At 37.9% G+C, this 13,846-nt stretch overlaps 1 protein-coding gene across 2 annotated transcripts in view; it reads right to left on the bottom strand.

Moving 5' to 3' along the window:
• LOC112151638 (guanine nucleotide exchange factor VAV3) overlaps positions 1 to 13,846 on the bottom strand; it is a 98,385-nt gene that overhangs the window by 74,048 nt on the left and 10,491 nt on the right. For both annotated transcript variants that reach the window (XM_024280659.2, XM_024280660.2), the window contains exon 2: positions 6,551 to 6,667. In XM_024280659.2, coding sequence (XP_024136427.1) covers positions 6,551 to 6,667 — 117 coding nt within the window. The remainder of the gene's footprint in view (positions 1 to 6,550; positions 6,668 to 13,846) is intronic.

Below are 13,846 nucleotides of genomic sequence, written 5' to 3'. Positions count from 1 at the left end.
GGTTTAGGGAACTGACACCTCTAAAGTGAAACCTCCCACACCATACTGCAAAGACTCAACTGGTTATATGCTCTGTGGCGGTAATAGTCGAGGAGAAATCGCTGTCGTGTCAGGGAACAACCAGCACTCTTAAAACTGCGTATCCCAAATCCTTGTGGGTCTGTTTTTCTGCAGTGCAGCCTTGCAGTACAAAGATACACCCCAGCTCTCCATTAGCGCAAAGTCGACATATGATATCTGACCAAAGCGATCTCTGCAGAGCAGAGCCAAAGGACAAAGGAAAGAGACGGGGGAGGAAGAAAAAAATGGGGAGGCTTGTTGAAAAATGCATCAGCCTTCAGCCGGTTTTTACAATTTAATTTATCATTGCCCTGTGAGGAAGAAGACATCAATCAATAACCTCTATCAGTCTGTCTCACATTTTATACTTTGTGTCCTAATTCCAAACTCAACACGAAAAGCACGAAATAAACTAGCAGTACATAAAAGAACAAGGCATCCTATAACATGGTTTATACAGCCACCAGTGATCACTGAAGTGGTGACTCAATACTTGATACCAACCTGACTAATGCCAATGCATCAACATTTCACATCTGCTGCTTACGTGGCAGATGACTTAATCAGCCAGGGCCATAAAAACAACTAACACACAAAAAAAAAAATTGACTGCAAACTCATTTGCATTTCAAATAGTTGCCAAACACGCAGGTGGTATTTTCTGAATGACTACAAGAAAACCAGAGTGCAAAAAATGAAAGAACATGAATTAGTCAAAAAAGTGAAAGCAGTTCATCTAAAATCTGCAAATGACGGGAAAGAAAAAAAAAATGACATGAAAGTGTGAAAAAAATGAATTGTAAATGACTGACAATAAAACTGGTTCTCTACGTGGGCACAAATCTATCTGAAATACTTCTGTGGTACTTAGTGTTTTCTTACAGTTTCAGTCTGCTCAAGGAAACTAAGCAGCAAAAAAGAATGTCTGTTAAAGTATTACCAGACTTTTATGTAGTAGTAAGATGGGTACAAGGGTACACAAAAGCCTCGTTTCCATTGAGCGGTCCAGTCCGGTCCGGTAAGGAGTAGTACGGTACTGTCCAGTTTATTCTGGAGAGCGCTCCACGCAGTTAAGCCTCGCTCCCTCTAAGCGGTTTGTTTTCTCGGCTCTTGTGTGGTGTAGACCGCTAGCGTGTCATTGTAGTGCAACAACAATGGAGGTCATCCATACATCGTGTATAACAGGAATTTAATGTTGTTTGACAAAAGATTGAGGAGGGCTAAGAAGAATACTGCTGTAAAAAAGAAAACGGAATTGCTAGTTTGGCACTCCACTGGTGCTTTCTAATGTTATCATCACTTTCTTTCTTAAGATGTGGCCACTACTGTCTACGACCCTTCAGAGACCCCGACAACCCAGAAACCCGCAGCACCTGTACAGGTGCATGTAACTGTATCTTAAACGGATCATTTCTGCCATCGGCTTCACACCAGAAACCCGGTTACGTCAGGGTTAACACAGGCAGGGATGACAATTTTTTCCCTCCGTGAGGGACTCAATCATATGACTCTATGGACAGGCCATGTCAGCACTTTGATTCTATTTTAAAATAAGCTAGAATAAGCAGTTGAGTAGAAACTACAGTCTTAGTCACTGGCTGTCAGGATTCAAGGCATCAACAGAATATAGTTCAGTGTAACAACTGATGATTAATGCAATTCTCTTTCATCTGTTTCCTCTAAAGCCGTCAGCGAAAGCTCTCAGGGTCATACATTGAACTACTCTTAGCTGTTTGTTGTTATGACTACTTCACTGGAATAGTTTTCTACAAGACTATTGCAAATTTGCGAATCATTCAGAGTTATCAAAAAAGGTCATACTATCTTCAGATATGTATTCTGAGGCTGTTTGCAGAGGCTTTGAGCAGATCACTAAACAAATCGCTTATAAACATGTAAATGTTAGTGGTGTTATAAAGATCTTGGGTTTGTTTTCTCACACTTAAGAAAAGGTGCCTGCAAGAAGCTTCACGATTTGGACCACAGAACCAGTGCACTGTTCCTGTCTCTGGCAGGTGTGTGGTTCAGTCGAATTTCACAGGCAGCCATTTAAAGGCATTTGCAACCACAGAACGAGAACATATTTCATCTGCAATGACTCTTCACCTGCTACGACAGGTGCCATTGTGTCTTTGGGCATTTTTAGCTTTATCTGGTAGACGGGAGTGTCAAAGTTGAGCATTGTGTTGGACGTCTTTTTCATACAAGCTGCGCGTTTAACTCGGTCAATTTTTCTGCACACTGACTTCAAACACTTCTAGATCAAAGCCTTTGAGAAAACGGTGGATCCTGACTGGTGCCAGAAGCTCTGTCTAGTTTCATTCAAGCAAGAATTACACTTGCAGGAGTTTCAGAAGTCCGGTTGTACTTGGAGAGGTTTGCTATATTTATTATAATCTAAAGCCAAATAAACAAACGTGAATTTATGCGTGCGGATGGTCTGTACAGGCAGGTTTCTTTGCTCCCTAATGAACCCACAAGCCCCGGTGTGTCTACAAGACAGATGTGGAAAGCAGATGTTCCTGCTCTGAGGGAACATTGCAACAAATTGACTTCTGCTCTATGTTTCCCTAAAACTGAAGCTACAGTTAGACAGTGCAACGATCTGTAAGAAAAAGCTCTTTTTAGTTGCTTTCAGTAGCTTCGTAATGACTTTTTGTTTGATATTCCGTCCTTGGTCCAAGGGAGGGATCAGCAGCTTAAAGAGATTTTGAGCACGTTTCTTTAAACAAACTATCAAACTAACTCTAATACAAGCTGGCACAGCTGATGTTTTATTCAAAAGTAGTCCAGCTGCTATTTTTAAAACAAGGACGAGAAATAAAAGAGGCACAAATGGTGGAGGAACTACTCGTGAATGGCAGCTTTGGCCATTCCCTCCTCTCCTCACTCCATTAGCCTTTGCAGAGTCAGCCGAGCAAAGAGCAGCAAACCAGCCTGCAGTCTGATTTCGGCACGTTTGCTTTCGCTCAGGGAAAAGTGGGGCCTCAACACGAAGTTATCAAAGTGTTACACTGCAGCCAAGCTGAATCACTGGAGGAGAACGAGGACAACATCAAGAACCACCTGGACTGATCGAATCCCTCTCATGCAAACAACAAAATAATCCACTAATTCTAATTTAGTGTAATTTTACCCTCAAAAACAACTTATAAATGTTTGTCAATTCTATCAATTTTGGGTAATCAATAAGTCATAATCATTCCATCAGCATCCATGAAAACACATTCAATGATTAATGATGTGTCTGAACAACATCAGTATTTAGGCTGCATCAAAAACAATCTGTTTTGCCTTAGAACAATTTTTCAAAAATGTTTTTCAAAATTAACAAATTGACAGTTTAGCAATTGTAAGTGGCCGGATGGCTCAGTTGGCTAGGTGTAAGACTAGCGCGAGGGAAACCAGGGTTTGCTTCCCAGGGGTGCAGTGAGCTTAATCCTTAAGTCCTTAGACAAGACCCTTCATACTGCTGCCTAACAATGCAGCCAAGTCTGGGTTTCCTGGTCTCTGTGCCACCTATGCGAATCAGTGTACGCTAATTTGCTGTGGCGACCCCTGATGGGATGTGCAGGAAGATGAAATACTGTCACTTTTAATAAATATTCAGTATTAGTATTGCTTTTTGTATCTTTTATTCCACTATCTTAACTCTTTTTAACGTACCATGCTTAACTAGTTAGCGTTAGCATTAGCAGAAGAAAAAAATTATACGGATTTGTTATCCTAACAAAATACACCATAATCAAAGATTACTAAAAATTCAGAGTAATTGTTGGTACTTTATTTAGGGTAAAAGGTTTTTTTACATCAAGTTGCAGCTAGCTAGTTCAGCTTCTAAGCAAAACCCGACATTCTCAAAGTTTTGATTTTTCTTTAAAAACTCTACTTCTTAAAGTTGAATGTGCTTTTCTGAAGAAAGTTATTTAACGAGAAATAAAAACCATAACACGGCAAAAAGAGAATGTAAAATCACAGATAAGGACAAAATCCACCTGTTTTTACTGCTTGTTGTTCACTTCCCAGAAACCAGAATAACATTTCTAATTTCAGATTTCCCACAGTGAAAACACTTCCTCACTAGGACAGAAAAAAGGAACTTGCCAAAGGATAGAAAGTGTTTTTAATTATGAATGATATAATGAAGAGCTGGTTTAATTCTCACAGCTGCTTTAGCCCAGAGCTCCAGCAGAGATAAATGCAGTTCTACTCCCGGCTTCTAAATCCTTTTTTTGTTTTGCTTTTTATTCTCAGATTTCAGGGATTACTTTTTTTTTCAGTGGATTTCTAATTATAAATTATTAACCATTTATGTTTAAAATGTGTCTAAATTACAAGCATATTTTTAATTTAACAGTGAAAGAAACACTAAATCAAGCTCCTAGTCTCCTGCTAAGAAAGGACTCTTATTGTTTTGAAGCCAAACACAAAAAATATCACGAGAGTGATGTTTTTTTTATATTATGAAAAACTAGCAAAAATATATATTTTTAAAAATTACAATCTCCATTGTAATTTTCATATTTTTTTTAAAGCATCCACATTTTCATAACCAGAACACAATGGATTAATAAATAGTCTTTGTAAACTGTTTGTATTTAAAAGGTTTTCACTTAGTGAAATTGGTGACGACATATTTGCAGTTTATTTTGTTTAATTATGTCAATTAGGGGTCCAATAAAACAATCATTAAATAATCAATAACAATTTTTTCACGTTTCTTTTCCTAAATGAGTTTTATGAGGCATTGAAAGTTCATACTTACGATACCAAAAAGACTAATTTCAATTCACAAGTTCACTATTTAGACTCCATTAAATTTAAAAACTGGTTTAGATTATTATGAAAGAGTTTTATAGGGATAAAAACTGAACAAATGGGGAACTCACACTGATAAGAATTGAGTAGAAAAGCATAATTTTGATTTATCAAAAAATCAATTTATGAATTTAAGAAATCATTACTGCCTGAATTTCTAATAAACCAAATGTGTGAACAAGCATCGTTTTGACTAGAATAAGTTGTAGCTCACCAGACAGCTGGTAACAACTCTGTTAATGCCTACATTTAACCTAAAACCACAGAAAAGCAAAAACTGCTATTAAACAAAAAATATTTTTTTGTAAATCTGGGTCTTATACTGTGTTAAAAATTTGTAGGAAAAAAGGTAATTTTTTTTAGTTTTGTCTTCCGTTCCCTCCTAAAAGACACAAGAAAGCATTTAAAAACTTACTTCAATAAAATAATACTATTTTTGGTGATTTCACATGTTCTTGTGGCCTTTTCTGATGACTTTAAAATTGTATTTCCGAGTATTTCTGTATTCAAATTGTCGAGAATCAGGAGCAAACGATTAAAATGCCATTTAAAAAAGATTGTAACCATGATGTAAAAAATACAGTGGGCAGGGCACAGCTCCCTGCTCTGGTAATGTTGGGTTTGGGGTGTGAAGGGCTGTAGGGTGGAGGGAGAGCATGTAAACAGAGAGCCCTCAACAACAAGAGGGGGTGGGGCAACAATCCCACCCACAACTCGGAGGCAAATTTCTAATGAACAATGAAATACGTCCCAGAAAACAACAGTTTGTTTTTTTTTTATTTTGGCTAAAACCTGAATAGTTGTAATTAAAAGACAACTAAGAACACTTAAAATACATCAAAGGTATCTTAGCTATCTATGGGTCTGTTTGGTGCAGTGCAATTCATGTGTTGTCGAAGGGAGTGGTTCCAGATTCCAGGTGTGCTTGTGTGCTGCTATTCTTGGCCGTGGACCTCACCTCCGGCTCGACATGGCTGTGGACCTCGCCCCCACCCATCCCCCAGTTCTATCTGGATGAACACTATTCAAATATGTAGTTATAGAGTTATATAAGCTAATTCTTCTCTATATAGATAAAATTGAATTGAATCAAAAAATAATCGGATTGGGACTTTAAGGTGTGTCAACATTTCCTAATAAACCAGTTGTGTGCATCAGTAACCCGCAGCACTGCCCGCTAAAGGCCACGGCTTCTAACCAAACCTCCTGGGTGCTTTTAGAACTGCAACAGCAGGCATGTCAGACACGTTCTCAGCCCTGCAAGCAAAGACGAGGAGCCGTGTCACAGTAATGAACCCCAGCTCCCTTTTAACCCCTTTTAAACACTGCAGGCTGACATATTTTCACTTTAATAGGAGGAAGTGATTTAACTGCAAGGGTGCTTGCATCCTCGTCTAATGTGGAAAAAAAGGGCCCCTACCACTAAAAAGAATTTTAGTTTAATTCAACAAGAATGTAAAGGAAAACCTTTTTTTCTTTTTAACAAAGTTTCACTTTTGTTGACTTCCACATGAAACGTGGGAGTGAGAGCACATTTGCTGAGTTCAGTGCAGTCTTTGGGGACAGCTGGCATGCTCAGCGAGGGTGGATGCAGGCTGTCGGCGCAAGACAGAAGAAGAAAATAACAGAGCGCGCTGTCGTCGTATGGCTGTTGAGCTTTTGCTTTTCCTACCTTCCCGAAGTTCCTGACGTCGAAAAGGTCAAAGGCATCGAAGAGCTCGCTTTTCTTCATTCCAAATACCTCGCTGCACGCCGCCAGGAAAGTCCTGATGTTCTTCAGGCACAGGAACTGCATCGAGAGGATACAGAAGGATTCTTCAGTCAGAGAAAAACTAAAAATTGGACATGAACAACACATGGCTAGTTGCGAGTTCTGTTTTTTGATCTGCCAACTGGATTTTACTCATTTTTGCAACTAAACATTTTAAATCTAAGACGCCAAAATTATTTTCATTTTTCAAATTCAGAACACCAATAAAATATATATCACAAAAAAGATGCAGAAGCATTTTAAATGAATTTAAGGAACTGAAATGTATTTGAGGAAACTGAAAATCTACAATAGAAGCTCAATCTGCTGGTGTCAACAGGAAAATGTCAACATATCACAGTTAATCAACATGCATCTGTGGCTTCCCTGAAGAGTGGAGAAAAAAAACTGCCAAAAAGCAATTCTGTTGAATAGTCATGTGTTTGGAAATCATTTTCCACGGAGATCCCCGTTGCTGTCCGCCGCCATCTGGGCTGAATGTGACAATGACCTCATAGGGTGTAACCATTTGACCTGTGAGGCCACGAGCGAGCGGATTTTTTTTGTTTCCCTCCTCAAACGAGTCTCATAAGCGGAAACAGCTGAATTTGAAGGTGTTTGGAGTGAAAGTGGGGCCTTCCTGTGAAGTTGCACCCATCCAGTTGCATTGCGGAGTCGTTGGTCAGAACAGTGAGCTAACTTACCTCAACGCTTTTGACACAGTTGTGCCTCTGCCTCTATACCTCCTTCTCATCTCCAAAACTTACAAAAAAAAGTGTCACTAGAACTCAATAATTTGCAATCGTCTCTTAGACATTTGTAAAAATAGAACATTGTATCATCTGTGAATGTTCAAATTGACAAAACTACATCTGCGGGCAAGTGTGTGTTCTTTGTAGCATTCTGAGTTCGTCCTAGGTACGTTTTTGTATCTTCAAATGTGAAATTAGAGCATTTCAATAAACACTAGATGGATTTATCCAGAAAGGATCTTCAGACCTTCACTTGGACTTTTGTGCTTGATTTCAAAACCATAAAAGTACTTGTTTTTTTAGCCTCAAGGTCACATTAGAAGCATCAAGTTTGGTCCACCTACTCATGTGTAGATGTTCTGTTAGCTAAAAGGTCTGAATGCACCAAAAAACTCTGGCTTGGTTTGACGGTACGACGGGTTTCGTGATTTTTAGAGCAGCTGTCGATCAGAAGGTCCTGTATGACTGAGCTGTCGAAGTGTTCTTGGGTGAGACGCTGAACTTCACATTGCATCTGATGATACTGGTTGGCGCTATGGCAGCATCCAGTGTGCGAGTGAATGGGACTGTGACTATATAACACTTTAGGGCTTAACCAAGGTGTAAACGCACTAGATCCTGAAAGTATACCCTTTTAAGATAGACAGAGAGAGAGAGAGAGATCCTATCAATCGATCCATCTATTTATCTTAGATATCTTATCTATCTTAGATATCGTGTCTATTGATTTATCTTAGATTTCCTATCTATCAATCTATCTCAGATAGACATGATAGAATTTATTCTGGAGTCATAGTCCAATACAGAGTGCCAAAGAAATTGTTGAACTTTCAAATAATGCGACAAAGCCTTCTAAAGTTAAATTTTTCTACATTTACCTTGCATTTACACAGATTTACAAATGTAGCTGCCAGAAACCTGTTTATTCCAGCAATAAATTCTTTATTAACACAGAATCTCAAATACGCAGACCATCGATATCACCCCCAAAAAATGGCTTACTTATGGCTCCAACCGGATAGTCAATTCAAGTTGCATTTTTTTTTCGCGATAAAGACACCACCATGTTGGACCCAAACATGGTTAGTAAGCAGTGATTGGTTAGTCGCTCTGAGTCATCATTTCTATGACAACCACTCTCGCCAATCAGGAGTGAGCTTGTTGGAAGTCCAAATCCATCGGGATAATCAGTCAATCCAATGTTTAGAACATTTATTGAGGTATCTGAATGGTCAGTGTATAACTTCAATGACTTGCACAACAGAAAAAAAATCATGAAAATCAGAAAATAGGTATCAGAGCAAGAATGGTTAGTCTGAAAAATATAAGGACTGAGTAATAACTGTCTATATCTCAATAGAAGTCTATGGGGTTTTGGCCAGCGAGTACTTCCTGTTTGGAATGCAGGAGGGAGGGGTCACTCAGTCCAGTTCTCTTTTACAGTCAATAGTACAGACCCACTAGGGCTGAGTGCAGAGCTGAACAAAAAGCTGTTTCCCTCTGATAAAACACTAAGGTCCTTTGGGGCCATCCAGAAACACTAAAAAGACTAGATGCGCTTGTATGATAAACATAACTTGGTGTGTAAACATTTATTAAATGTCTCTTCGATTCCTTCTTGCTGCTTCACTCTTATCGGGGATCTCAATAGCCAGGAGCTTCTCTCAGTCCCGTGAAGCCATCAATAAAGTCTAATTCAATCGGAGTGGGGAGGCTTTTCAGATTTGATGCACAGACATGCTGCGTGCGACCCCAATCTGATTTATTTCTGGGGCAAAAAAAGTGTAGTCTATGATAAAAATGCGCATCTGCTTTGGGATTGGGAGATAAAACTGAGTTTGACAAGAGCAGTTTGAGGCCTTGCAGGTTCCTTTTGAGAAACAGGATATTGCTAAAACAAAACTGTTACCCAACAGCAAAAAGAGAAGAATCCTTACGCAGACAGCCGAAGGCATATCCCATTGGGCTTTAGACAAAAATGAACCAAGTTAAACTCAATCCATGAAGGTCTGACAGGTGAGTAGCCCTACAAAAAAGGCAAACTTGCTTTAATCCATCAAACCCCTTAAAACATAAACCAGTTTATATGACAGACTGAACCTTTATGATGTTTTTAGCCCTTTATTCAAACCAATATTGGCTATTTGGTCTTTTTAGATACATCGAATCTGTTTAAAGACCCACTTCAATCATTGTTCAATCTATTTTCAAAGCGTTCTCAGTTACCCAAAATCACAAAATCTGTGTAGTTTTCTAGGATATAGTTTCTGTAGAGTTGGAGTGGTTTGTAGAAATTCACCTCTGAGTTGTGGGCGGGACTATTGGCGCTAAGTATCCCCAACCTAACCAAAAACACAACTATTTATCTGAGTGCATGTATAAAGAATGGAAATAAGCCTAAAATGATTCCCATTTAAATAAAAATATCAATATTTTTTAATTTAAATTAGGGGTGTGTATTGAGAATAGTCTAGTGATACAATACTTATCGTGATATGATATGATATGTATCCCAAGACTACCAAAACATTTTTTTATTATTTTTTTAAAGAGTATGACTTAAATATATTTTTAATATATATTTTTTCTTATAAGGAAGAGTCAATATTGTCTGATATACAAATATTTTTCAGCATAAGGAAAAAATATAGAATGAATGTGCCTTAACCAAAAAGGATCTAAAAGTATGATTTTCAACATTGTCAAATGTAGCTTATCCAGAACTAGTGGTCAGGGAATTAGGTGGAAAGCAAAGGTAAAACGCTAAAAGGACGCTCATAAATAATTAATGAAATATCACCATGTCAGCATTTTAAATCAGTACAAGAATAGCCAGATTAAGTATTGCAATATATCACCAAATCAAATTTTTTTCTACATCCCGAATAAAAATCTAGCAACTCTCGTGTACTGTCGATTTCAGTATTTTAAAATAAAAGCATTTCACACTAAACAACTTCACAGAAGAATAAAAAAGAGGACGGATTCGACTTCAACATCTCAACAGTAAACACAGCAACTCAGCCGACACCAAAACACACACTTTATTCAGAGAGCTGTAAAATCCCACAGTTTCATCCTCAGAAGAGAAAAACAGGGAATACAAATGTATTTTTGATATGAAGTCGTGCTGTGGTTCCTCAATAAAATCTCCACTTCTGCATTCATCGATGCGAGTCGGAGCTCCATAGCAACAAGCTGAAGCTTTATATTGCCCCTGTGTGCATTCTTCAGATGTGGGAAGTTGAAATCTCGTCCATGTTCTCTCATGCTTGTACATTATGAAAGACAGTTCGGCCGCCTCACGGCTAGAGCATCAGTTGCATTCAAATGAATGTGTCTTTGGGAGCAGTGAATTACATTTATCCTTCAGGAAGTCAAAACCCGCGAGTGACAGTCAAGCAAGGGGCCGCATCCAACGACGCGCAGGCAGCTTCGTCCGCAGGAAATGGGAGGAGGAGGATGATAAACGAGCTTCTGGCTGACACAGATGGCTGCCCCCCCCCAGACAGGGGACGGAAGGCCACCGTCAACACACTCATCTCAATAGAAAACTGTCGACGTGAAGCAATTGGTCAGCAGCTTTTTAAATCCCTAGAAAAAACATCTTGGTGACTGACGCTTCTTCAGAAACCCACAGGCGCCTGCGCAGTCGCACATGACCGGAAACCCTGACGGTGCAGCCGCGTGGACATTTAGTCACTTTTTCCTGTTGCTGCTGTGCAGACAAAGAGTTTCTGATGAGCTTGAAGCTTTTACACAAGGACTCTTTCATGTGTAGATAAGGATCCAATCTGATCTATTGTGAAATCGGTATTTAATTATGATGATGCAGTTTCTAACCAAAATCAAAAAGCAGATCTAGGACGCAGTTTTTGCAAAGTGAAAGGAGTTCATTAGAAATTTGCCTCCGAATTGTGAGCAGGACTGTTTGTACTAAGCAGGGACTTGGTCTACAAATTAGCGGTTAGCTAGATGGGCTGTGGACATAGCATCGGCCAAAATTGTAACAATGTTTTTCTTTTGTCCTGTTCATTTCAAATAAATTAATTAATAATTAATAACTAATACCGTAAAAAGTAGAAAAAGTAAAGAAGAGGAAGCCCTTCCCTGCTTGTCTTGTGTGAACACCATGGTCTGTATTTGCATTAAAGGATCTGCGTTATTCAGTTTTGAACTAGTGTCAAATGTCGGGTGTGAACGCATGTTTTAGCTGAGGTAAATGTCTAAATACTAACTAGTATATAAATTAACTATATAACCATTTCCTATTTGGTTAAAAATCTATCAAATGTTTGCTTTTGTTTTTTTACTATAAGCTCTACATTCTTCAGGCTTCAAAACCAAAAGAAAATAGATCAAGTAAATCCAAAAAGTCAAAACAAACACAGAAAAAAGCTACACTTTTTTTTCCTCTGTAGATTCTAGAGGTTAGTAACCATAAAATAAAGAAGGTAAAGAGAAAGACTTCAAAAACACATCTGAAAACAAGAGGAAATAGAGCTTTGTAGATGAGGTTACAAAATTAAAAGCATGTGTTGGAAAAGCGACACCACGATCCATCATTTGGTGAGTAAGCAGAGCGGCCCCCCATCAGCACTGTTTACCTAAAGGTCCAGGAAATAATGAAACCTTGATTAAATGTTGTTTGTTGGGGAATAGACTGTTTTTGAGGTAAACCTTATTCCTCAATGTCTTTTCTTATCTCACTGAAGTCTCTAAGGCGTAAAAAGCTGCAGCTCAGACCAGAAAAAGATTACATAACAAAACTCTATCTGCTGTTTCTTGTTGGATTTCCTCACTATTGTAAATTGCAAAAGTCCAAAAATACGCCTGATCATTGTTACCATGATGGCATAACAGTATCTTTACAGAACTAATTAAAATCATTCGATACGCTGACATGTTTACAGAGAAATTTAACTAAAAGGAAAATAGGAAGAGTGCGAAATATGCCACAGCTAACTGGAACGAATCTCTATAGTTGGGGTTTAGTGGTTGATCGGAACAATAAATTTAAGGACTTCACATTTTGTTTTATGACTTCTCTTCCAGAAACAGAAATAGTATTGGTAATGAGCATGTCAGCCAACTTATTGTTGCTTTATTTCTTTCACGTTTTACTTGGTATCTTTATTTTATGTCGCCGAACTGACAAAAACAAAGCCACACATTTCTCCCAAAACTTGAAAAATAACCCCAAAAAATAAATGATAAAATTTCATAGTTTCTTGGTAATAGTTTTTCAAGATATTGAATTGACATTTCAACCCTTTTTAAAAATGGTTTAAACATTCTTTTGACTTTCGTAGCTCTTCAGCCGTTCTGGCGAGGAGAAAAGCAGCCATAAAGTAGTGAAGTGCTTACACATCAACGCTCAAAGTGTAAGTTGAAAAAATGGAACATATTTGAGCCGTTATGTAACCTTTCATGTAAGCAATGTGTTGCATATTGTTGCAAAGCCTGTATGTATTCTAATTCGTAATCTATTCGTCAGAATCAATTGAGTCCCTTTGATTAAATGGTTGAAAAATTACAGTATGTCAAAGAGTGTGTTATCTATGTGTCACCAGTGACATCTCTGGTGTTAAAGTATAAAACAATGATCAATAACTGATCATTTTAGTGTGACTATGTCCAAATTCCCTCCCTACTTCAAACTAATTGCTATAAAACTATATATAGCGGGACATTCTATTGCCATTGATTTTAAACGCTATTTGGACATATTTAAACGGCAAATATGTGCTAGATTTCACAAAGTAAAGACCTATTAAATATCAATATTTTATGAAGATTATTTAGGAATCCTTTTTTATGTTAAAATGATTAAAACCTGGATTTAAAAAGAAATTAAAATACTTTTTTTCACAGAAATTGCTCAAATGCAATGCATTGTGGTCCATATTAGCCAGTCTAGTGAGCATCGATGCACAGTGGTTTTTCGCAGAGACTTCAAGGAGATTTCTAGGGCACTAGATTTTGTATTGAAAATTCGAAAAGCACGACAAAATGGGAAAAGCGCTATATAGTGCACTATGGGGAGTAGTGGAGGAATATCGTAAACATCTACACATAAGCAGCACAGTTAAATCTAAATAAAGACGGTGACGTTTACAGATGGGTAGTGCTGGGCAATATGGAAAAAATGTAATATCATGATATCGATTTTTTTAGATCACAATAACGATATATATCACGATATATCACAATAAAGTATATTTTCAGTTATTCTCTGAAAAAGTACACAAAAGTTTTAAGTTTCTCAGCAGGAAAACACATTTTTTGCACAAAAGTTTAGAAACGATAGAAGAGAAATGGCACGATACACACTTTATATGGACAATACGTATTGCTAAAAATCTCACATTTTAAACCAAACTGTAACATAACAGAGGATGGCTGGTTTAATTGTTTTTGTTGACAGCTCTTCTTTGATTTCTCCATCTCCAACAAACCCACACCT

Source organism: Oryzias melastigma, linkage group LG20 (genome assembly GCF_002922805.2).
Source record: "Oryzias melastigma strain HK-1 linkage group LG20, ASM292280v2, whole genome shotgun sequence".
Classification (NCBI taxonomy): Eukaryota; Metazoa; Chordata; class Actinopteri; order Beloniformes; family Adrianichthyidae; genus Oryzias; species Oryzias melastigma.
This window is presented reverse-complemented; position numbering and strand designations above follow the sequence as displayed.